Raw genomic sequence first — 25,551 nt, forward strand, 5'->3', positions numbered from 1 at the left:
AGTGTAAAACTGCTGACTATGCAATGAGCCTATGGTTATAAGTGAGCCGGCCTGAATCTGATTTTGTTGATTGCAAATCCTAGTGAGTCTTGTTGGTCTTGCTTGATTGTGGGTCCGAATAGGTCAAATCGAGTGATGATGTCTGATCTTGACTGAGCGTAATATATATATATATATATATATATATATATATATATATATATATATATATATATATATATATATATGCCTTAGGGCTTCGTTTATTTTGCCGAACCATAATTTCATTATAGTTGTTTTCAAGTAGGATGCATAACATGTTCAAACATTTTTTTTAGGACTGTTTCATTTTTGAAACAGCGAAAGAAGTCACAAATAGGTGTGCCAGTATATGGTCATGAAATGTGTATTAGAGCGTGCTTGCGGACCTACATAGTTTGAGCCACTAGTCCGGTCTCAGCGTTCCTTGCTAGTTCGAAAGATCCTACGCGATTGACAGCCACTCCCTCTATCGGTGCAACCTAGAGCGTGCCACTGAATTCTTTGCCACCAATGCAGCCATTGCTCCTGGCGGAATCATGCAGGGTCGCCATAGACGTCAGTAAAGCATAAAGTTTACCTACGAGGAGCTCACGTTATAGGGTGCATGAAGGATTCACGAAATATAAAACTAATTTGACGCGTCTGAGCATTGATGCACAAGCGAGGGGAGCATATGTGCTGGCTTTTGCTGCCTGAAACAACTCCAATCAAACGCGACGGCAAGTGCTTGTCGGCTTATATTGTAGCAATTTATTTGTGATATAACTGTGGTGTCATCTGTCACCACGCGGAATGTTTCGCCGTTCCGTTACGTGCAGCCATCATGCATGTTGCACATTCTCATTCTCCCGAGTTTAGGTGATAGCACAATCTCATTCTCCCGAGTTCAGGCGATAAAGTGCTGCAAGCCCGAATTTCTGTAGAGTCATTTTATAAGGTAGCTTTCTTCAGAGACGCCATAGAGTTTTACATATACAACCTTTGAAAAGTAGTTCAGTGTATAAAAGAATTTCTTTAGAAGCCGTAGAAACAAGCCCATGTAACGAAACAAGACGTCATTACTCGTACTGCCAACTAGACGAATTGAAAAGGTTAACTAACATGGTACGAATGGAGCTATCAAAATGTGGGTAGCTGCAGTAGGGAATCTGACAGAAAAATATATTGGCAAAGTTTGCGACAGTGTCGGCGCGGCACGACAATGTAAGGCATGGCGGTATTTTGTGGACGTCCTCCCTAATAAACAAGCTATTCAATCTAAAAAACTTAAAACAGTTTATATGTGCGACCAGCTAGAATGAAGTGAAAACACAAAAAAAACACCACAGCCGCAAATAGAGACTCAATGAAGAAACATTCAAAAGTTTATGTAAAAAAAACTCTGAGGTGTTTCCTTTTTTGTTTATTTTCCTTTCAGCAACAAACAAGTCAGTTTACATGATGGAATGGCAGGAAAAGAAAGTAACCTTTTGTGCGGGCAGTCAGGAAGGTAAAGCAACACTAAGCTGACACAAAAGATATATGTGCGCGCCGACAATGCGACGCTTTCCCTATCCGCCGACCACGCAGGCCTTGCGGCACGCCCTGGCGCTGCGAAAGCGGTTTGTGCCAGCCAGGCACCGATGGCCAAGCTGGTTGGCCACAGGCATGGAGTGACAACGTGCCCCACTTCGACCATCCGCCGTCGACGCCGCGCTGGTGTCGGCGAAGTAGGCGAAGCGTAGCTGTTCAGCACCGCACACGTCCGTTCGGGGCCTGCGGCACGGCTTGTGCTGTCGGTCCGTCTCGATGCTCGGCTGGAAGTGGCGGACATTGACCCCGTCATGGTTGCAACGGCGCAAACATTCACTGAACGACGTGAATATGTCGCTGCCATTGACAGGACATCGCCCCGATGGGAATGACCACCGCTGACACTGCTTGTCACCGTAAAACCACCACGTTTCTGGAACGTCTTGCCTGCAGCAAATAAAAAAAAAAAAAAGACGTTGATGAGAGGCTCCCCCTCTGGCTCCCGCGAGTAAGGGAACGTCAGAGCAAGAATCATGGAGGTAAATGAAAAGGAAAATAATGTTCTGAATGGGGAACCATATCAACTCTCCGTTATGGGTGATGAAAACTCCCTGCCAATTTTTTTCGACCAGAGTTCGCGAGATGGGCATACAATATTACTAAATGACTTCGCTAATGAAAAGACGCAATCAGGTAGCTTAGCATTTCACACGATGAGACTCGGGCAGGGCACGAGGAGGACTAGTTGGTGTGCGACTTCTAACACTAAACGCCGACCACTACGCACGCACGGGATTCCGTAAATGTTGCAAAAAGATTCTCGTCCAGTCTGCCCTCATCATAAGCAGCCAATTTTGTTGGCTGAATTGAAACATCCGAGCCCATGGTTCTATCCTCACTATAGTACAAGGAAGGTTTAGTGTCTAGTATACTATTGAGTCTCGGGGCTTAGTCTCCCTTCAGTGTGTGTGTGTGGGGGGGCGGAGGGGGGCTCATATAGGGCGGCGACTAGTGCACACACACACACACACACACACACACACACACACACACACACACACACATATATATATATATATATATATATATATATATATATATATATATATATAAACCACTTTCATTTCCATCAATTGTTTATTTGTTTAATTCAATTACTAAGTACAAGTAATTCCCCCTGTGTTGTTCTATATATATATATATATATATATATATATATATATATATATATATATATAGTCAACCACGATTAATCGCTATTAAACCACTATTTGAGAAATTGGAGAATTTGAATTGTCCCGCAAAAGGCACTACTGGTAACCAAATAACTACCCGCGTTTGCCGAATAGGTGCCGCAGTGCTACAGTTGACATGCCAAGAGGGGGCCGAGCCCCTCGAAGAATGGAAGGGGTGCCGGGGCCCCTTCTGGACCCCCTTTACGGCGCAACGGTGCCGTAACCAGCGCTGGTGGCTTAAAAGCTGCGCTGTTCTGAGCAGCAAGTAGCGGAGTCGATTTCCAGCCGCAGTCTAATCGGGGCGGAATGAAAAACGATGCGGGGGGGGGGGGGGGGAGGGGGTATACTTAGCTAGCGGTGCAGGATGATAACTCCCGGTGGTAAGGTTTATGCTTAGAGGCGTAAGAACCTCCTCATTATTTATAATATTACGAGGGAGTGCAGACTGAATACGGCTGTGGCAACAACACCCTAGACCCCACCTTATCAGCGCTGTTCATACTGACACATGTACTTGTTTACCTTTCTCCAGTGACCGTTTTTCACCGGCTAACAATGGTTAAACGTTACTGCTCGGCGCAGGCCGCGCTTGCAAGTACAGAACCTTTTGCTGTTTACCAACATAAGTCCTGGACGTTTTCCGGTTTGGCTCACTGACGTAGCCCGCTAAATGCAGCGAGCAAGAAAGGCATTGGCGGCGATATCGAGTAACGGGAGTGCGTTCAAATCTGAGCCCGCAAATTTTCAACACTTTTCCTTTGCACATAACGACAACTTTACAAATCAAGGTTGCCGTAACTTATACGAAGATTTTTAAGTATTAATCTTATTAAGGCGTGATGTGCACGTCTTATATTTCAAGCTTAAATATAGATTTTCATCGCAGTGAAAGAGCTTAAAAACGCGCTTTGTGTTTCGGCGCAGTAGACTGATAAGGCCCGTGACCGGAAGTTTCTTGGAGCCGCTCTCTCGTTGCTGTTATCGCGCGAGTAAAACCGTCTATAGGAAGTTTCTCAATATTATCGATGGTTCTGTCCGTTGTCCATTGTCATATCGAACCTTGTGTAATCTGATTGTATGCGCTACGCGAATTGTGTAGTACTTTCTGGAAGGCGCGCGACCACCGGTGATTACGCTGTAACCTTCGACAAGATTCATGTATAAAAACAGACGCGCTTGACGCGTTGGTCAGATTTTCGACAATCGCCGACTGTACTCGCCGCAATCGTTGTGCTTGACTGTTGCTTGTTTTCCTGGGCACAGATTCGCCCAATATAGAGTTAATTTCGTGATTCACAGTTTCGCATGGTTTCGCTACTGTGTTATTAACCGTTACTACAACGTGACGATACGCCCCGCAAAAGAAGCTTTCGCGAATACGCAGAACACAAAATTAGAATATCGTGTATTATATTGGACAACGACACTGCAGACGCCGCTATACATATGTACCGGGTGTTTCTGTGGGGACCTTAAGCAACTTTTAAAAATTATCTGTAGCAGATAGCATAATTCTAATCCTTCAGTTGTATTGCCCAAACACGCGGACATTATTTGGCCGACAAATTGAAATGAATAACTAAATAATTAACACAAAAATCACAAATTAAGTTTTTTTTGTCTAATTACAGCACACGTTGCAATTTACAAATTGTAGTCTAGTGTTCGCAAGGTAGACGCACTTGGAATGAATTGTCTGTATGACGTCAGTTTCAAGGTGGTAATTCCCGAATTTCGCGAAGAAATATATTGGTGGTCCAGTTGCTTTTACGCTTCAATACATAAAACGCTTTGCCGAGTTTTGTCGCTTTGTCGCTGCGTAACGCGGAGCAACGCCAGAGCATGTGCCTAAGATCTATGTTGTCGTTACATTTATCGCATGTTGTAGGCGTAGATCACTCCGGATAGATCTTGTCGATTTGAAGCGGGCTCGGGTAGGTTCTTGTTTGCAAGGCATTTAGCGTAATGGTCTGAGCTCTATTTAGTTTACTGTGCGAGGGGGGGGGGGGGGGGGGAATGCCCGGCGTCCTAGGTAGAAGTGCTTTTTGTACGTGAGAAGGTGGTCCCTGCAATCTGGAACTTCAGCATCTTCATGCCTTGTGGCTGCACGTTTGGAAAGTCCTCGTGCAGCATTGTGGGTAGATTCATTGAGTTTCGCGGGAGCACCGGTGCTTTTCTCCCATATGAGCAGGAAACCCGATGATCGTGTGCGGTTCGACGACCTTTCCGTCGAGAATTGCCATGAACGTGGAAGCTACAGATTATATTTGACCAGTCAGTCAGTCAGTCAGTCGGTCAGTCGGTCGGTCGGTCGGTCGCGGTCGGCCTGTCAGTCTGTCAGTCGGTCGGTCGGTCGGTCGGTCGGTCGGTCGGTCGGTCGGTCGGTCGGTCGGTCGGTCGGTCGGTCGGTCGGTCGGTCGGTCGGTCGGTCGGTCGGAAAACTTGTTTCGAATCAGAGCGATTTGCGTCCGGCGAGTTAGTGGGCTGGGGTACCCGCCGAGGTTACTGCCAAGAGTTCTTGCCTTTCGGCGGCTTCCTTAGCCCGCTGGACTGCCCAGAGCTGGTTTTCCAGGTTGGAGCTGAGCAGCGCGGCTTGCCATCGCGCGCGGAGGCTGTCGATGGAGGCTGCGCTCCCATTGTCCTGTATTAGTTCCTGGAATTCCCATAGTATGTGTTCTAGCGTGGCTCTGGTGCCAGACACTTTGCATCTATCTGTTGTGTGTATGTCTGGATAAATAGCGTGCATTAGTATGGGGCTCTTGTATGATTTGGTTTGTAATTGTCGCCATTGGACCGCTTGCGATCTAGTGGGTTGTGGATAGGGTGGTGGATAAGTGCATCTTTGCATCTTGTAATGGTTGGTGATGTCGTTGAACCTGGTCATTCTGTCATCCCATTCCCATACCTCGGATGGCGCTGCCGAGAGGTCTACGCTCGTCACACCTCGGAAAGTCTCTCCTCGAGCTACGTTGTGTGCCGCCGCGTTAGGGTTGTCCTCTCCCGTTGAGTCGGTGGTGTGGGCTGGTATTCATAGGATTTGGACGCATCTGTCTTCCCTTGTTGTTTTGCCTTTTCTGAGTACGTTTAGCGCCTCAGCTGAGATCCGACCGTTCGCGAAGTTGCGTACTGCCGTCTGGAAATCGCTGATTATATAGTATGCGTTGGTTTGTGCTATGGCTAACGCTATATAGCCGCTTCCTCCGCCGGTTCGATACGTGTAGTGTTCACAGTCAAGCTTGTGCAGCATTGACTGTTGTGGTTAAGTACTGTTGAGACAAAGCTGCGTTTGTGTTTGTAACGTGCAACGTCTACAAAGACCGCGTCCTTGTTCCTTCCGTAGTTCTTCACCATGTTCTTCGCCCTGCTTTTTCTCCTGCCCTTGTGGTGCACAGGATACATATTCTTGTGTAAGGGGGGTACCGTCAGTTTGGCCCTTATTTCCTTGGGTATGTCCCGTTTGCCTCCGTGTTGTGTGTGGTAGCGGATCCCTAATTTATCTAAGATGTGTCTGCCCGCCGTGGTCTTGGAGAGGCGTTCGTATTGCGATATACGTTGCGCTTCTATTAGCTCCTCTAGCGTGTTGTGCAGTCCCAGCTCTAGGAGTTTCGCCGTGCTCGTGCTTAGCATGAGTCCAATCGCTTGTTTATATATCTTCCTAATCAGGCCGTCTAGCTTCTTTTCTGCGGCACCCCATCTGTGGTATGGCGCCACATACGTGATCTGACTTATGACGAACGCCTGGATGATTGTAATGACGCTTGCTTCTTTCATTCCCTCGTGCCTGTTGGTGATTCTCTCGATCAATCGCATCGTCTAAGAAAGTTTGGCTTCGATTTTGCGAATAGTTTCTGCGTTGGTGCCCTTGGCTTCTATGATCATTCCCAACACCCTTATCTTCTCGACTTTGGGTATGGGTAGTCCATCTTGGGTTATCAGTTGTATGTCTTTGTAGCTTTGTGTGTTGTAGTTCTTGGGAGGTTTCCCCTTTAGCGTTGGTATGTACAGAAACCGGTCAAATTTTTCGGCCGAGCATGTTAGACCGGTGCCTTCTAGGTATATCTTGAGTGTTTCAACAGCTTCTTGTAGTCTCTGTTCAATCGATCCATCACTGCCATCGTTTACTCATAGCGTGCTGTCGTCTGCATAGATGGTGTGGTTAAGTCCTTCGGTTCTTTGTAATTTGCTAGGAAGACCAATCAGAGCCAGGTTAAAGAGCATAGTCGATAAAACCAATCACTGCGGTGTGCCCTCACTGCCAATAGGCACTTTCTCGGACATAATATCTCCTACTACTCGCCCAAGCCAAGGTTGCTGATTTGGTGCAATATGGTTTGGTGTGCCACATTGTCGAATGCCTTCTTGAGATCTAGCCCTAGGATGGCTAGAGTCGATCTTCCAGGTTCGTCTATTACTTGGTGCTTCAGTTGCAGCATGGCGTCTTGTGTAGACAGGTTTCTTCGGAATCCTATCATTGTGTTTGGGAGTAAGTCATTGTCTTCTATGTAGTTGGTGAGCCTCGCGAGGAAGGCATGCTCCATTAGTTTGCCCACGCAGGAAGTTAAATATATGGGTCTTACCCCCGTATTCAGAAATGCAACTTAAGTCAAAGCCCATGCTTGACTTGATTTAGATTATGCCTGGCGTTAACGTGCCCAAAACGCTGCCTGCGTTTCCTTCGGCGCGTTCACGATAGGCATCACTTAGATCAAGTCAAGCATGGGCTTCAACTTAAGTTGAATTTCTGAACACGGGGGTTAGATTCCCGAGTTGTAGTTGTTTGCCAGGCTTTGGTATTAGGATGACTTGTGCCGTCTTCCACTGCTGCGGTATCTTTCCTTGTTTACAGCACTCGTTGACAATTCTGTTAGTTTACCAATGGACGCGTCGTCCAGGTTTCTGAGTGTCTTGTTTGTAACGGCGTCTGGGCCCAGTGCCGATTTGGTGTTGAGTTTATGCGGGACTGCTGTTATTTCTGCTTCGCTAAACTCTTCATCGAGGTCGGAGTTCTGTTCCCCCTCGTATTCGGGATGAATACACGTCGATGCCAGTTATATGTATTTGAGTTCGACCTCTTTCAAAAATTCTTGCTCTGTTCCTTTATATGAGTATAGGATCTTGTGCATGTTTTGCCTGTGCACTGCTTTTGTTTCCTCTGGGTTAAGGAGATATTTGAGTAACCTCCACGTCTTGCTCGTGCTAAGTTGCTGATCCATCTCCGTGCACAGTTCCTCACATTGTCGTCTTTGGAGCTGTTGTACATATTGTTCTATTTATTTGTTTAGTAAGACTATCTTCTTCCTTAATCTCTTGTTATGTTTCTGCGTTTTCCATCGTTTCTGCAGCCCTTGTTTGGCCTCCCACATGTGCGAGAGCCTGCTGTCTATCGCTTCTAGCTGAGTCTCTTGTGGGATCACCTTCGTTCATTTGGAGATGTCTTCCTTTAGGTTGGCTGTCCACTGGTCAAGGTCTGTAATGGTTTCTTTGTTCCTCTCTTCCCTTATTTTTCTGAATTTCACCCAAACAACTAACTTGAGTTGATTACCCGTGAGTTTGTCGGGGCCTCCATTGAGCTGGATTTCGATTATGGAGTGGTCGCTGCCCAGGTCTTCCTGTGTATTTAGCCATCTTATGGATTGTATATTCTTAGCGAAGGTGAGGTCTGGTGTGGAGTCGTCACAGACACTGTTGCCTTGCCATGTGGGCGTTGCTGGGCCCGTTGACAGGGGTTAGACCTTCCTGTTGAGACTCGAGCCATATATTTTTGCCTTTGGTGTGGATGTACTTGTACCCCAACGTCTCCACCTTATCACCTTCCGGTCACCTGCTATGTTGAGCGTGCGTTTAAATAGTGTTAAGAATCTGTACTTTTGGATTTTGGACCGCTGTATACGGTTAGAATGAAAATACTATTATTTGTCTTCCTTGATGGTATAATTTCAATTAGTATGTTGTCTATGTCTGTGACTCGTGTATCATGTTGTACAACCCTATGGTCTCTTCTGACTAGGGTGGTAAGGGCCTTGGTTTCTCCTACGTCGTTGCCTATGGATTGGTACCCTGACAGTCTGGCGAGACCATTCGTTTCTTGTAGAAGTATTACGTCTGACTTATCTTTCATTATTAGGTATTCATACAGATTCGATTTTATTTCGGTAACTTCTGCAATTTCAATGCCATATGGTATATCTGCTTTTTCTTTGCCTGGCCATGATTACGCTGTGATAGTAGAGGCCGTCGGGTCTAGTATCGACGGGCTGAGCACTAAAAGGAAGACTTGGGAGTTGCCTGGACTCTATTTCCTTTGGAGGGGCTACAGCGTCCATTCTTTCTTCTAACCTCGATACTCTTGCTTTTATATCCTCAAGACGTTGCTACACAGGTTGTAGTTGTTGTGTGACTATGCTGACCATGGCCGCCTTAATTGATTCTTCCATCTGGCTCATGCGCTCTTCTATCTTTTGCTCAAATCTGGGTTCAAATTCTTCTAGACGTCCCTTTCTTCTGCTTGCGGTTTTAGTTTGCTTGGGTTTGGTCCCGTTGTTCTCAATAATCTCTGCTGTTTTGCGTTTAAGTTCTGGAGTATCGCTGTTTTCTTCCATGTTCACATTCTCGCTCTCCATTGTGTTTGTTGAACTTTCGCTCTGTTTTCGGTTTCCAACTTGCTGGTTGTGCACTTCTTCTTTTAATCACCTATTCTCCTCACTCAATACTGTTGTTTCATTGCTGCAACAACTTGTTTTAGCTGTGCCAGCTCTTCCTCTAATTTATTATTAGCTACAGCCTCCGCCTCCACGCGCTTCCGCTTGACCGCGCTTGCCCACCTCACCGTTGGTGTTGGCGTGGTGCCTCCAGAACAGAGGGGTTCCTTTGCCATGGACCTGGCTCTGCTCCTGGACCTGGATCTGCTACGCCCTTCTTTCGAAGGGGGTTCCGGCCGATTCTTCAGAATGCTTAGGCCATACGGCTCATCTTGCGTCGTGTTGTTTTCTTCTTCTTTGTCTCTTTTTTGTTTAATTCTTTCCCACAGACGTTTCTCCACCAGTAACGGGATCTTGTATCTTGCTTTGCATTCTCGATCTGCTGCAGGGTGATCCATAGCTGCCACTTAGCCTTGCATTCATGCTTTTCGGGAGGTTCTGCCAACCCGCATCTTCAGCAAATCTTGTCGTCGCGGTTAGGACACACGTCGGCTCTGTGTCCTAATCGTCCACATTGGTATCACATGCCCAGTTGTTTCTTGTATAGCGTACACCTCAACAAGGCAGCACCGTATCTTGGGACCTTGTATCCGTCGAACAAAACAATCACGTTTGTTGTGTTGCACATTCTCTTGGCGGCGATTGCTGCAGGATTTCTTGGAGTTATTACTTTTCTCACGATGTCTTGTGCGCTGTCTTCCAGTCCTATGCTATCGGATCACTCCTTTGGATGTATTGTCCGGGGTCGCTTCGTAAGCGCTGGCTTCATACTCCTGTGTATTCGTCCTGATGCAAAGGATCTTCTTGTACTTGTCGGCGTGTTCTTCATTGGGAGTACTAATCACTATTATGTTCTGTTGATAGTTGACACATATCGTGTCTTGCTCTTGTGCCTCTTCGGGCACGCTGGCCGCCTTGACGATGCTTTGGACAATGTGGGTGCTCGTGTAGTCAAAGACTCGAAAACCCCCTCTTGGTCTTACTATTATCTTGTAATCCTCCTTGGCTATAATTACGGCATTCTGCTCGCCTTGGTGATTTGTCGTATACGCCGCTCTATCTGTTTTTTGCCATCTCCCGTCGACTGGGGTGGCACGTGTTGTCGCTGTGGCGTTGATTCCTTGGCGTTACGTCGTATAACTGGACGCCCGCCTGTGCTATCCTCGTAGACTTCCTGCGTAATGTCATCTCCTTTGACTGATACTTCCATCTTGCTAAAAATCCTGCCCGCTAAGCGCGCGGGAAGCCACGTCACCAGAGATGCGGCGAAGCCGCGAACGGCTGCCGTGCAGGCGTAATTTGGTCAAAAATCGGTCCTCCCACCTGAATTAGGTGTCAGGGCGATGGCGGTGACTTGCTGCGCCGATCCGTAGTGGCTTTTCCGATGAGTTTGGTGATTTTCCACCAAGACTCACTGGAGAAACACGGAGCCGACGTGGGGTGCGTCCGCTCACCGTTGTCTTCTTCTGTTTGACTTCTTCTCAATGTGTTGGCGGGCTAGTTGGTGCGCATCCATAAATACTTCGTTTAGCGCAAAACAACGGACACAAGAAAAGGCGACAGGACAAGGCGCTTTGTCCTGTCGCCTTTTCTTGTGTCCGTTGTTTTGCGCTAAACGAAGTATTGACTTCTTCTATTTGACCGCACGAGATTCTTTAACGTGTACCCGAAACGCGTCGCACGAACGTATTTGCACTGCGCCCCAGCTGTCAGAATTCGTCCTCCACGGCTGGGAGTCGAACATGCGACCTCGTGCTCAGTCGAACCGCGATATATGCAGAGCCACCACCGCGGGTCGTAAGAGAAAAATGCAGATGTGAAGGTTAAATTTCAAGGTGATATATACATCTTGCCGAAAACGGATATACAGGGTGTCCCAGCTAATTTTAGCCAGAGTTTAAAAATATGCCGATGTACCCTAAGACGACGCGACCAAATGGATGTTGCTGACTATTGTATTAAGTCACACTATTTTTTCTATTCTGCTTAATTCCATAATTAGTCATGATTAATTAACCATACTTAACGAAGTTAGGCAAATATTCCGATTAGAAAGCTGTAAAGTGCTTTGCAAAACGTTCGATTAGACAGTTTCTAACTTTCTATCTATTACGTACCCGCCGTGGTTGCTCAGTGGCTATGGTGTTGGGCTGCTGACCACGAGGTCGCGGGATCGAATCCCGGCCACGGCGGCCGCATTTCGATGGGGGCGAGATGCGAAAACACCCGTGTGCTTAGATTTAGGTGCACGTTAAAGAACCCCAGGTGGTCAAAATTTCCAGAGTCCTCCACTACGGCGTGCCTCATAATCAGCAAGTGGTTTTGGCACGTAAAACCGCAAATATTATTATCTGTTAAGTATTCCGCTTACTGCAGATGCCCGCGAAAAAAAAAAATGCCATGTGACATGCCCGCTTGTGCGCCGTAATTTCAGCGCTTCCAAACGCTCCCCGTACAAACGAACATAGCATTTAGTCGGGTGTGCTGCCGCTGCGCCTGCTTATCACTATCATGAACCGCTCCGAGGGAAGCACATATAGGTGGCGCAAATCGCACAGCCAACGCCTGTGTCACTGCCCTGTCGCCTTTTAAGCGGCAGCACGCCCTGCTAGATTCTGTTCGTTTGTACGAGAAACGTTTGACAGCGCTGCGATCACGACGAGCAAGCGGGCATGTCCCGTGGTATTCTTTTTTTTTTTGTATTTCGCAGGCATCTGCAGTAAGCGCAAAAATACTAATACCTAACAGATAGAAAGTTAGAAACTATCTAATCGGACGTTTTGCAAAGCACTTTACAACTTTCTGATTTGAATTTTTTGCTTAAGTTAGTCGCTTCAGAAGTTGCTTAATTAATCTTGGTTAATTATTAAGCAGAATACAAAAAATAGTGTCACTTATTCCATACAATAGTCCGCAACATGCACTTGCTCGCATCGCCTTAGAGCGCATCGGCATATTTTTAAACTCTGGCTAAAGTTAGCTGGGACACCCTGTATATCTCGTCGAGTGACCATGCGGAAGGTAAAAATGACGGTATGGCAGCGCCTCTCCCAGACAGCAGGCTGTCACTGTCGGTAGAAGTTTTCTTTTTTCTTCAGAAATATTGGCCACTCCGCGTAATGAACACCGGCGACCGATAGTATGACTACAGCGCACCGGTGGCTGATATATTGACTACAATTAGAACTATCTCGAGATAGCCGCGCGCATTCGTATGGTACTGAGAAGGCATATGCTCGACGCATACAAAAAGTGTTGTCTTCAAGTTGAGATTTGGCGGTATGTTGCATATCTCGTTCACTTTGATATGAACTTATTTAAATAGGCAGCATTTGACGCAGTATAGCCCTTTTGCATCCGCGATGTGGCAGCAGTGCGTTCATGACCCCAGGGAACTTCCGGTCAGCCAACTTCGACAGTCCAGTTAGCCAAGAAAAAATAAGTATTTTGTCGCATAGTATACTCCAGGCACATATTCTTGGTGTTTTCAGATATAAGGAACGTGCGCTGAACATCAAGCTCATATAGGGGCTTTTTTTGTTGCACTTAACACTACAATTCACCTGTCAAACGTTCCAACTCTGCAGCAAAACTGGTGCCAGCTGGAGGGTCCTATAAGTTTATAGGCTATTGTAACATATGCCGCTACTGAGGGCTTAACCGGAAGTCTTCTGGGAGCTCTGTTTGTAAGCATGAAAAGGGTCTATAAACATGCATGAGAAGAGCAAGAAAAAGCGGCACACAAACGGTCGATATTTGGGAATAATTATTTCATTCTTTTTCTGGCACAGGTTAACAAGAATCTCCCTGCTTTTCCCATCCCGTTTATCTCTCTCTCTCTCTCGAACAAGTTAAGCACCGCGCAAAGAACGATTGGCGCAACGTTACGAGACAGGCAGAGAGTGGGGTGGATCATTGAGCAAATGGCGAAACCGATATTCTAATAGACATTAAGAGAAAAAAATGCAGTTGGGCAGGCCATGTAATGCGTAGGGCAGATAACCGGCGGACCATTAGAGTTACAAAATGGGTGTCAAGGGAAGGGAAGAGGTGTCGAGGACGGGGGAAAATGAGGCGTGGAGTGGATAAAATTAGGAAATCGACAAGCGCAAGTTGGGATCAGCCAGCGCAAGACATCGGTAATTGGAGATCGCTGAGAGATGCTTTCGTCCGGCACTGGATTTAAAAATGGGCTCGTGATGAACATTTCCTGAATGAACAAGGAGCTTCACTCGCTACAGTTCTTAACCGTTGCTTGAATAACCCCCGTCGTCGCGACCGACTTCATAGCTTAGCGTTAACCAAGCGCAGCGACTGCAGCCAAAAGGCGGCGCTGACCTTCCTAGAAATAGTAGAAATTTAGGCGGCGCCTCGAGTGAAGCAACTTTTAAACCTAATGAAGTTAGTTTTCGTGAGTATATATTTACTTAACGCATGTGATTTAGATGAAGCTGTGGCGCCTAGAAACATAGTTAAATCAATAAACTGAACTCCATATGCTGCGAGCGACTAAAGTTTCCCAATGCTGTAACGGTTTTGCTGCCTCGTTGCTGGGCTTCGATTAAATCCCGAGAAAGAAACGAAATGCACTCTGACCTGGTACATTCTGAGAACACGGCACTTTTACGGCACTGCTTGGCTGGGTGCTCCTTCTCAATGCAGCGCTGCAAGCAGCTTTCTTTCGACGAAAACCTGTTGGGGCTGCGGTTGCACACCACGGTCTTGTCTGATGAAGTGGACACACAGGCATTAATCGAGCCTTTGTAGTAAAATTCCAGCCGGGGGCTCTGGCAGTAAACGAACAGCGGCGTTCCGCACGCTGATTTTGCCCGCACCTGCGTATAATGATTGCATTAGTCCTTTACTTGCGATAGCAAGTTATACTGAGTGTTTTCACTGGCCAATCAGGCCTCTTGTCCGAAGCCTTATGTATGTCATGTGTGCGTCCGAGATGTCCAATCACGCAAAATTCCACTTGCGACAGCAAGATTTGCTATAGCGTTCGCACTAGTTCTTGACATCTCGTCTGAAGTTTCGAGGGCGTAATAGCTACAATCACGCAAAAAATTCTGAGCCCTTCCACCCTGTGAAGAAGGAAGTCAAGCGAAGCTGGCGCTATGCTTGGTTTTGCTATGTTGGGGATTTGGTGTGTTGAATTTGACTATTAGTTTGGTATTGGGCATATAAAGAGACATTTACTCAAAGATCCCAGTTGTCATCATTTATTTAGTGACCATTTTTATCACTGCCTTGTCATCACTGTATAGTACACGACAAGTGGTTGCACTTTCACTGTGTTAATGTGCTTCCCGAAGGCTATGGGCCCATGCACGATCGGTGACAAGTGACGGGTATGGTGGCATCGGTGAAACAGTTGAGGCCCAAAGCGCTCCAACATGAAGTAAGTATCCATGCCCCGTCAGGTCTGTACACATCGACATTGAAATCTACCATGATGATGCTTTCACTCACGTCGGCTCTCGACGCGTGCGAGTTGCTCTTTGGGAAGAGCTTCGCCGGCACTCGATGTTGTCGGCCTGAGTGCAGCGACAAGGGTGACCTCACTTTGTCGGCGCGCTCGTTCGTGCTTCTGTGCACGCAGGCGCTCATCGCATTCTCGCTGTTCTTCCTATCGAACGACTCGCGTCCTGGCCATGCCGAGTCCAAAGTGCAACTAATAAAGGCAGTGGCGTGATCCCTACGTCACAAGGAAATGATACGGAACGATTTATGGATGGAGACAATGACGTTTTATTATAGCGCGGCTACGCCAATCACGGCGTGCGCTCTATTGCACCGCACAGGGGTGCGATCGGAGATGGTTGTTCGGCGCGTTCGTTCGGTTACCGGCGCGCGCGATTGGCCTACTCCGCGCCGATGTCGCCAGCCACGGGGCGCGGCCACGTTTTTGGTGACGTCAAAATGACGACACGCTCCTGTCAATCATCCTCCCACCGAGCATTTCGTCTGCTAGGCGCCGAACCCGACGGGAGCTGGGAAGTTTGGAGCGATCATACGGCTTCGCATGGCGCGTCTGGTGGATTGGATTGCATCCAACCGGCGCCTGCGGCATGGCACGTTTGCCTCCAATCCATAGTTTAATTCGAGAAAATGGTGTTTCCGTTGGGAACTTAGGTCGTTGCGCTGGCGTTTCTAGAGGAAGGAGGAGAGCGGGTGGCGGTGCGCAACGCGTTTGAAGAAATGGCAGAAAGTGAATTCCAGCGTCGTTTTTGTTTCTCGAAACAAATAATTCGTTGGTTGTACAACGAAATCGACCCCATCATCGGTGCCAGCGAGCCACTGGAATGTTGTCCAGTGGCTCGCCTCTTGAAAAGTGCGCCACTCTTCCCGTCGTTTTTCTTTTTTCTTTTCGCTGTGCGCGACACCACCTAGGGACGACGCAAGGAAACTAAAAGTTATAAATTGCAGTAGTCATACGTACTACTATTTGAAAACGTGTTTAGGCTTGAGAAGAAAAATTACATTTTTTTAGATAAAGATTTCATTCATTTGGAAGACGAGAAACATTTCGTTCTGTTGTATACTGTCTGCAAGCAGACGACAAACGACGGAAGGAAACTTCTGGGGAGGTCACCACTTCCTGAATGGCTGCTCTCTCCGCCCCGTTGGCACAAATTTTGCATACTGCCACTTAGTGACGTTGCAGCAACCGAACAGAACGCGTATCGAACAAAATATCTCCGATCGCGCCCCAGGTGGCCGCCGAAGAGCGTGCGCTGCGGCATTGCGCATTGTCGGGAGAGAGACGGCACTCGTGGCGAGAAGTATACGTAACTTGGGAAAGACGCGTCGGCGGTGGAGAGGAGTATAAATGGTTGGTCTATGCCCACGGAGACGAGATCCGCCAGAACCTAGCCATAAACAGCTTCACTGCAATAAAGGCGGTACGGAGGTGGTGGAGCTGCGCACTGAAATCTCAGAGGCAACAGCCGTTGATCTCGGAGTACATGCTGTATGGCGCCTACATACGGCGCCTTAGCAAACTCAGCTGCGTCGCGCTAACGCACATTCGTCAACACGCATCTGATGAGGCAACTGATGAGCAAGAGCACTGACTTACGTGACATGACCACTTGCCGTGAGATATGATATTCAGATATTAGCTTCTTCCCGCAGGCCCTTTCAGTAGCAGCAATACTATACGAAGAGGTTCGAGTATTTTTTTTTCTTCTCATATGTCATATGGAATACCTCGGGAAAGAGGCACTGAGATTACAAATCTCCAAGCGGATTTCGATGGTATTCCTCACACTTTAAAGAATGTTATTCACCGTAAAACGACAGCATCTAGGGCAAAAAAAAAAAACAGTTCACCGCAAAGTGCTGCCAGCGCCTCAATGGCTATGGCGTTCTGCTGCTGAGCATAAGGTTGTCGGTTCAATGCCAGGCCATAGCAGTCGCATTCTTACGGTCGTTCAATGTAAAAAGTCGCAGTTTTGCCATAAAGGCGAAGCACTCAGAGCCATATAATATAACCGGGCAAGTTCAAAAATTACGGTTCTTTGTTTTGGAGAACGGATAACTTGCAGGAAACATTCGCTTACTAACTAAACAAGCATGGTGCCATGCGCGCACAGACAAACACGAACAAATCTCACTCGATGGTCGCGAGCACTTGCTGTCACACCACTGGCGAGATGAGGAGCGCCGGCAGCGGTGAGCGCGCGTGCGTTCGCTTGGTGCAGCTGCTCGCTTCACTGTTGTGCACGGTCTCCCAAACTCGGGATTACGTGACCTCCAACATTGGGCGCGCAGGTAGTTGGCATGCATGAAGGCACTAGTCATCTTCAGCCCCGGAACCCGCCGAAGAAGACCGCCCACACATAACGCGGGCCGCATATGCGATCAGCCGGGCCACCCATGCCCATCTAGCCATGGCCGGGTTAAAGGAGAGGCGCGCTCTCATCCGCTTGCGCGTGCTCAATTACCTGCCGTCCCAACAATGGATGCGCGACTGCTCGTTATGCTCGCACTTTATTCGTCGCTCACTGTGCAGTTTTGGGGCTGTGAAGCCCTTTATCTTTTAAGTGCTGTTCACTTAATATATTGTCGTCCTGGGGCTTCACAATATTGAGGAGGAATTCAATCCGGTAAACGGACTAAAACAGGCGATATACGAAAGATGACGTACGAACGAGACTAGCTAGTAGCAGGCTAGACTACCGATAGGTTTGAGTGTATCACTGAAGGCCATTGGAAAACAAGTCGAGAAAACGGTTGTGTTTACAGGGACAACTTCGCAGTGAGAAACCCGTGGTTACGAGAAGCTCAGCTAATAAAAATAAATTCATTTTTTTACGTTCGCTAACAACATTCGATAATAACTTGTCCAACTTCACGGTTGGCTGGCACCTGCTCTTATGGACAATACTAGTGTAACACGGCTTACGCGAATACAGGGCCTTAATTCACAAAACGTTTCGTTCGTAAGTGCTCTCTGCCATTCACTAGCCGCACCCAGCATCAGGATTGGCTGAATCTTTTCCTTACAAACAATTCTAGCCTTAGACGTTTTTGTAAATCCGGGCACAGGCCAAGATGTGCAGCTAAGTTATGATTCTTACCTGGCTTTGCAATGTCATGGCCTCGCCGTGCCCGAAACCGCGCACACCTTCGGCAGCGTTTGTTCTTGTGCTTGCGGGACCCGCAATCACCTTCGGCCGCGCAGGTTCTCCTCTGCTGATATTGTCAACGCCGCTTTCTGTTTCATCGCGCCCCAACCTGCCTTGCAGAACCAGGTCTCCGCCTTGTTCCTCATCCTCATCTTTCTTCTCATCGAGGGCGACGCCCTCGTCCCGGCGTGTGCTCAGCCGGGTCGCGACTCTCGACGCTTGCGTTGCTTTTCTTTCGCCTTGGCGTTCTTCTTTGGACCACGACGCCACTCTGCCTGACGCACTTCCCTGCTGGGCAGCTCTGCTGTAGGCGCCACTAGCACCAGCCACCGCGGGTGTCCGTTCGTCTCTGGGAAGTTAAAGAAACATTAGGAAATATGGACTCTGAACGCTGAGAGTCTGTTTACCCTTTAAGAAAATTTGCGAAACAGATTAAACGGTGTGGACGCACTCGATGCGAATTCTGCGTCGCCGCACGGCCCTGCCAAAATGGTAGAGGTTCCCAACAAGCCGTACGAGGTGCGACTTCAAGTAAAAGGTGTGCATGTTGTTATTCGTTGTGCATTCAGTGGGCGGTGGCTATGTGGTACGGTTCTCCTAAACTTTTATGTACGAACAAAGCCTAGGGCCCTATAACGTAAAACTATTCCAATCTCCTGACGTCAAATTTGCGTAACCACCGATGCAAGCACCGGGCAGCCTCCCACAGGGTTGTCTGTACAGACCAATCAAACACTCTCCTCGTTCATAGGAAGTGACTTTTGTTTGCTTGAAAAACAAATAACATTGCCTGCACTGAGCGGGTTGTCGTATCTAATTGGCTGACAAGAGCCGAGGAGAACGCTCAAGTGGAGAGGGATCCTCTGGGGCAGAGCCAGTGCACTGAAAATCGATAACAAGATGAAGAGGGTGGTGCCGGCGTCTGCGACTGGTCGGCTTTCTCTTACTTAGCTTGTGGTGGCTAGTCGAAAATCGCGGCGGCATGCAACGGAAGCTTAAGAATGACGCTAAAACTGACCCTCAGCAAAGAAGAGTTGGCAGAATGAGGTGGTAAACGTGCCGAAAGTGCTCGAAAACGTTACACGGCCACGCAAGAAGTTTTATTATACGCAAATACACCCATGCTCTCCGGCAGGTGCGAGTAGCCAGCGTCTCAGCGATCGGCGGCAGCCATATTTTATTCCTTTCGGAACGGGGCAGCCTGCGGCTATTCCGAAGAAAATTCAGTTTTGTTCGGCGTATTAATGCATCTTTATCGCGTACACGTCATTTTGACGCGATGAGATTGTTGCGGTTTTGTGACGTCGCGTGACAGGCAGGTGAAGTGGGTGCAGCCCGAAAACTTTTTACCAATAGCCGAGGGCTAATGGCGAAAAGGGGTCGAATCAGAAATAACTGTTTTTCTTTTTTTCTGTCAAATCATGCATAATCAGTGTGTACACATCAGATGGGGAGCTACCGCGGTTTTCGTGACGTCGCGTGACAGACAGGTGAAGCGGGGGTGGTTCGAAAAAAGTTTTTGACCAATCGTGAAGGGCTGATAGAAGAATTAGAATAGAAAAGTTTGGAATAGTTTTACGTTATAGCGCCCCTACACTATGATTGTTTCCGCGGGCTCTTCATAACGTAGATAAAGTGACATTTAAGGAGCAAACGTTTCGTCGGGGCTACAATGTACGCCTGTGATAACATAAATATTTCGCAAAAGGTGATACATCACAGCCTGAGTGACCGGGACAGCCTGTTTTGCTGCGCATTCGTACTGCTGTAGCACTCACGGGAGTCCGAAATTCGAAGTGCGTATCAGTAATTGGGAACTTGGTTAGAAGGCTGCTCTACTCGGCCAGTCACTCATTTGATAAGCTTGACATGTGCGCTATACCACCAACGCAACTGAGAAAAGCCTAACATCGAGTACGATAACACACACGAGTGTTCCCACGTGACTGCGTATAAGACAGCCTGCCTTATTTACAAGGCTGGGCCGGTTATTACGCACGGATTCATTTAGTTGGATTACTATGCGTTTCTCAGCATCTACCATGACAGGCCAATCTGAGTGATAACGCAGGCTGAGCATCGCTGGGACAATTCAGGAATCACGAAAAAGAAATAGCATTGGAACATATTGGTCAGTCAGCTACACTGTTACAGCCCTGATTTGGCACTCTTCGACTCTGCCGGCTTCCCTCACAGCTGATGGAGATGTGCCCACGTTATTTTTATGGATGCAGCGGCGTTGACTTAGTAAGCGACAACGATGTACCCTTTGGCACCGTGCACCAGGCCGGAGTACGCGTCCGACGACATGGCCGCCAGGATGAGTGCGAACACGGCGGCAAAGCAGAGCGTGGCGAGCACGCAGTGCGGCTGCCTGGTGAACCGCTTCCAGCCCTCGGCGTTTACACCCTCGTCCTGTGGGGGACGCTCGAGTCCAATGCGGCGCAAGGCAGCCGCGCTGGCTGTGGCGCCCTTCTTGAGGTGCTTGACCCTTCCGTCCCCGCTCTCCTCTTCGTCGTTATTGTAGTTGAGGAAGTAGTGTCGGATTTCCTCGGGCATCCAGTAGGGAGCCACGCTGCTCACTTCGCAGGCGCTGCTGTTCCGGCGGCCGCCGGTCGGGGACGGCGAGTGACGACGCTTCAAGCCCCTGGAAGGGGAGGTACAAAGGACGGGAGTTCAAGTTAACCAGCCACGATCAGTTGCTTTAACAAGAAGCTTTAGCTCGGGAGTTCCTGTCCAAATACACGAGAAAGGAGAAATCGTTTTTTTTTTCTTCTCGGCAATCACTGCACCAAATATTTTTTTGTCGATGGGGGCGAAATGCGAAAACACCCGTGTACTTAGATTTAGGTGCACGTTAAAGAGCCTCAGGTGGTCCAAATTTCCGGAATCCCCCACTACGGCGTGCCTCATAATCAGAAAGTGGTTTTGGCACGTAAAACCCCATAATTTAGTAACGAAAAAGTTACTGGCGGCTACTCCACTGCACTGTCAACAATATGCACTAGGTTTTCTTCGAGTAACGCAACTGCTGTTTTTTGAAGTCTTGGTGCTTGATAGTTGCGATGCCCTGTATAATTCACTCAGTAACTGAAATGAGGCCAAGCCGGATTCACTCGAAATCAGAATCAACCCCCGTCATGCGCAGCAGCGCTTATACTCGGACTCACCGAAAGGGAGAGAGAGGGAGAAAAAGAGAGAGAGGGATGTTGCAGTTTCTCCAGAAAGGCGAAGCAATATTAGTGATAGCCAAGTATAAAACAACTTCCCGAAGGAAGCTTACACAACCGAGAGACGCCAGATCCTAGGTGATGCGAGAGGACGCGGGCTGTGAAATTGAACTGTCTGCTACTATGAGGTCTTGTATACACTGATCTAAATAAGGCGCTCACTTCAGTGAACAATTCGTCGAGGTCCCACGAAGTTTCTTCATAGGCAACTGTTATTAAAGGTTATATATATATATATATATATATATATATATATATATATATATATATATATATATATATATATATATATATATATATATGTGTGTGTGTGTGTGTGTGTGTGTGTGTGTGTGTGTGTCTGTGTGTGTGTGTGTGTGTGTGTGCTTCGGAAGCCCGTCAGTTTCCGCCTATGTGTCCATTATCAAATTTCCGTCCCAGGCGCGAATTTAGCTGTTTTTCTTAGTGTTTACGTCAGCAAAATAAACTGAGCTCACACAGACTCGCTCACATAATATATTTTTTGCTCAGGGCTCACTCCGACTCAGGCTGAACAAAATGCAACTCAGCTGCATGGCTCTCGCGTTCATGTACAAGCGCCGCGTAACAATATTAAGAGGTTTCGTTCTTGTTTTCCTGGTGGTAAATCATCCGGCGGCGATGTTAAGTTTGCAGAAATACGAAATGCCACTTAAAATGCGAACATGTTATCAGAGCTGAATTTTCCTGGGTGCATGCCAGCCGCGGTGGCTCAGTAAATAATGCTGCTTTCGTCAAGCAGGAGGATCAGGTCTTTCATTTATGCCGCAGCGGTTGCATTTCGGCAGTGGGCAAAGTAAAAACTTTAGTAGTAGTTGCTACACTTCGCTGGTACTTAAATAACCCTACATTAATGCACTGAAAAGTCGAAGCGGATACCTTTCCAGAAATAAGTGCGTTTGTTAACAGCGCGAAGCTGACCATTATTGCTTACAATGCATGCCTTTGGAAGGCAAGCTAGAGGGAACATGAATGCATGTATACTGAGTGCTGTCATGTTTCTAATAAATCTCTAGCGGTTTTTTCATGCCGAATGTTTGAGGCTGGCTAAGGGGATATTAAAACAGATATATCCGTAAGAATTCATGAATATGCGTATGCTAAGCAACTACGTGTTATGCTATTCAACTATTCTGCTGCGCTTATTCCTGAGAATAAATACAGCAGCTCGACGTTGTAGAGGTTGAGCTAAAACTCTTAAGCTGAATGTTTACTGTAAATAAAGTCGCTCGACTCTTGTTGCCATGCGGGAGGTTAAAGGGGCCCTGAAGCGATTTTGACGATTTTGTACAAGCGTACTGAGTCGCTAGCGTAGGTTCTTCGGATCATTAAGTGACACACTTAGGCGCTCCGCGTAATGCCTTCAATTTATTGTGAGCTTTTAAAAATGCATATCGCTACCAATCCCAGCGGCACCGTGCCCCTGTGTTTTCAGCCGCCCCCTCCCAATTGACGTAGTTATCCCAGTTGAGGTCAGTTGGGCGAGCTATCTGATTCACCAAATACCCAGGTTGCGTCATCGATAATTTTTAAAACTTTATGGTGACCAAATATTCCGAATAGTTGGAATGTTGGTTAACTTGTTTCTATTAAAAATATTTAACAAAGAGAATACAAAAGGACAATTCCTCGCTACTCTCAAGCACTTCCGGCACACAGCAAGTTTCGTCTTCTTGTGTCAGAACGTCCTCCGTGTTGACGCGAGTTGCCCGGTGAGTGCTGGTCTCGCGCTTTTTTCGCGAGCACCATGCATCGCCCTTGTTACGTTGTGGGCTGCAAGATCGGTGACATAGTCAAGCTCCGACATCGTGTCCCTCTGCAAGGCAAAATGCGAGCGACGTGACTGCAACACATCGGGCTGTTGGTATCCGATGGGCCCCAGCATCTACGTATTTGCGTTGTTGCCGTCACTTCAAGGCGAAGGATTACTACCACAATAGAGAGTGTTGGTGTGTTCGGTATTCGGGTAAACGCAAGCGCAAGCGGATTGGGCCTGGGCGTTCTACCCGATCAGCGGAGGCGCAAACGTGAACGGTCAAAACGCCCAGCTCGCCTGCGGTTACAAGAACACCGGACACACTCGATGCTGCGACAGCACGCTCGCAACGCACGCTGCTTGGATAGCTCTCACGGGGGATGGACGGCCAGGCGGCTAGCGGAGATGTTGGAGAGGCTTGGCGTGCTGGCTCCAAGACAACTCGAAGTAGACGACAAGACGGCACATCGCGAAGCAGAGCCAGTGAAAGCGGTGCTTAGCCCCGATCACTCGGCGAATGAGTTGTGGATGAAAAGAATGGCCAGACAGGGGAGTAACTTGTAATCGTCGGTAGCACTCTTAATACGAGACGCTTTGCTTACATTGTAGCGCTAATGTTTTACTGTAGCCGTACCCTACGCGTCTACAAAATTTCTCTACAGTGTTTCAGGGGCCCTTTAAGAATAAAACAAACAAGGTTTGTTTGTGCTGTAGACGAGCCCTAGCTAAATTACCGACATGTTTTTTTCTGCATCTTGATGTTTCCTTTGTCATATGTCAGCAAACGCTATCACTGCCTGAAAATCCTCAAACTCAAATTTTTAGCCCATGTAGTTAGAGCAAGAAATGGTAATTCCAGGGTGTCTACTTCGGATAAATGAGTGCGCTTACCGCTGGTGATCAATGAAAAAACAATGATCTCAGAGTAACGTGAAGAAGTCGTAGTCACTCCTCCCGTTTTCGTTGCCGCTTTCAATAGCTACAGCTTTCAATAGCTTTAGCTACGGCTAACATCAACAGCCATTTATGACTTTAGTCCGGTAAAAGTTGTCTTCGAGGTATATCTGTGCTAGATATCGGTATATCTGTGCCAGCCCACTTCAAAACTTAAAGACATTAAACCCACTATGCATATGATCTGAGTGGCTTTTCTGCACTTCAACAATATAAATCGTCTTTTCCTCATTTAGCCTCACATCGTCATCGCAGCCTCCTCGCTCTCACCTCACAACATCTGCCCTCCTCCACCTCACCCTCACAAATCTTCCAGAAGGCGATACTCCTTCACCCTCATCTCACCACGTGATGGTGACGGCAGATGAGGGTGAGGAAGGCCCCTGTGGGGGTGCCCGTGTCTGGGTGTGACACGTTGGACATTACAGGGTTAATCAACAGTACCTTGGATGCGGCTTGTCGTCGGAACTGCTCTCAGTCGACGTTGTCGACGAGGATTCACTCTTCTCGGATTTGGCTGTGCCTCTGGGACTTAGGATGACCGAACTACCAGCCAACGCCAGGTCCTGTGCCATCTCGTAAGACTGCTGGCGGACGTCGGACGCCGGTTTACCTGCCCTTTCGTCCACCTGGAAGCGCAAAGTCTTTGCGGAGTGTCTTCTGGGCAGGCTGAAGAATCCCGGTGGAGTCTTGAGGATGCCAGGAGGTGGCCGCCGCCATACTGGAAGCCTGGACAAGAACGCCGAGACTTGCGGCATCGATTCCGGCTGCGGTGTTCGGGGAGAGAACGACGCCATTGCTCGCCGAACGCGCTATGGCTGATCTTTGTCTTCCTTCTCTTCCCATTCGCCGGTTACGGCAGGAGCGGCGCGTGATGATGATTTATGCGTGAATGGGTCACAGCGGCGCGCACTCGCAAAGCTGCACTCCCCATGGTCTCGCGAAGAATCGCAAAATAACGCAGCTTCATGGTCTAGGCCGACGTAACCTGATCGTGAAACTATAGCCAAATCAATAAGAACACATGCGAAGTGCTGTTAAAGGAAGTACTCCCTTTCGGGTGGCGACTTGAGGTCAGTTGGTCTAAGTTTATGACGTAAAACCAGAGCAAAGTGCCGAAATTCGGGAAGAGAAATATGATTGGGTGAAGCAAGTATCTCTGCACTTCACGTCTGTTGGAACAGGGAGTGAACGGCGCACGGTTTCTTCTGAATGTTATGTTCCTTAAATGAGTCGTCTAAAGCGACATTTTTGAGAATAATGGGTCGAATTCACAAATATTTTTATTTGTAATTGCTCTTTCGTCATTGGCCGGCCAGCGTGGTTAATAATATATCGAGCATCACAACTGGCTGGAATGTACTCTTGTGAACAAAGTTTGCATAAGAACTCTTTTTTTGTGTGCGTGGGAATATGGGCCAAGGACTCAACTCTACTAAACCATTTTAGGGGAAGCGATCTCACTGCGGAACGTAACTATAAGTGAGAACGCAA

The 25,551-nt window shown here is 47.7% G+C and overlaps 1 protein-coding gene across 1 annotated transcript; it reads right to left on the reverse strand.

The window, feature by feature from the left end:
- Window positions 1–1,356: 1,356 nt before the first annotated feature.
- On the reverse strand, window positions 1,357–24,885 carry LOC142571135 (uncharacterized). Its single transcript, XM_075679423.1, has 5 exons — window positions 24,502–24,885; window positions 20,366–20,746; window positions 18,052–18,448; window positions 14,063–14,301; window positions 1,357–1,980 (listed from the first exon to the last, which is right to left on the reverse strand). Exons 1-5 carry the CDS (start codon window positions 24,852–24,854, stop codon window positions 1,572–1,574), a joined length of 1,779 nt encoding a protein of 592 aa, XP_075535538.1. The 5' UTR covers window positions 24,855–24,885; the 3' UTR covers window positions 1,357–1,571.
- Between the last annotated feature and the right edge of the window lie 666 nt (window positions 24,886–25,551).

Source organism: Dermacentor variabilis, chromosome 1 (genome assembly GCF_050947875.1).
Source record: "Dermacentor variabilis isolate Ectoservices chromosome 1, ASM5094787v1, whole genome shotgun sequence".
Classification (NCBI taxonomy): domain Eukaryota; kingdom Metazoa; phylum Arthropoda; class Arachnida; order Ixodida; family Ixodidae; genus Dermacentor; species Dermacentor variabilis.

Excerpts from the sequence above, each read along its gene's own strand:
- LOC142571135 (XM_075679423.1), bottom strand. The coding sequence starts at position 24,854 with ATGGCGTCGTTCTCTCCCCGAACACCGCAGCCGGAATCGATGCCGCAA. Across the intron at positions 20,747-24,501 it reads GACGACAAGCCGCATCCAAG|GGGCTTGAAGCGTCGTCACT; the intron begins GTACTGTTGATT and ends CTCCCCTTCCAG. Across the intron at positions 18,449-20,365 it reads CTGGTGCACGGTGCCAAAGG|AGACGAACGGACACCCGCGG; the intron begins GTACATCGTTGT and ends TTAACTTCCCAG.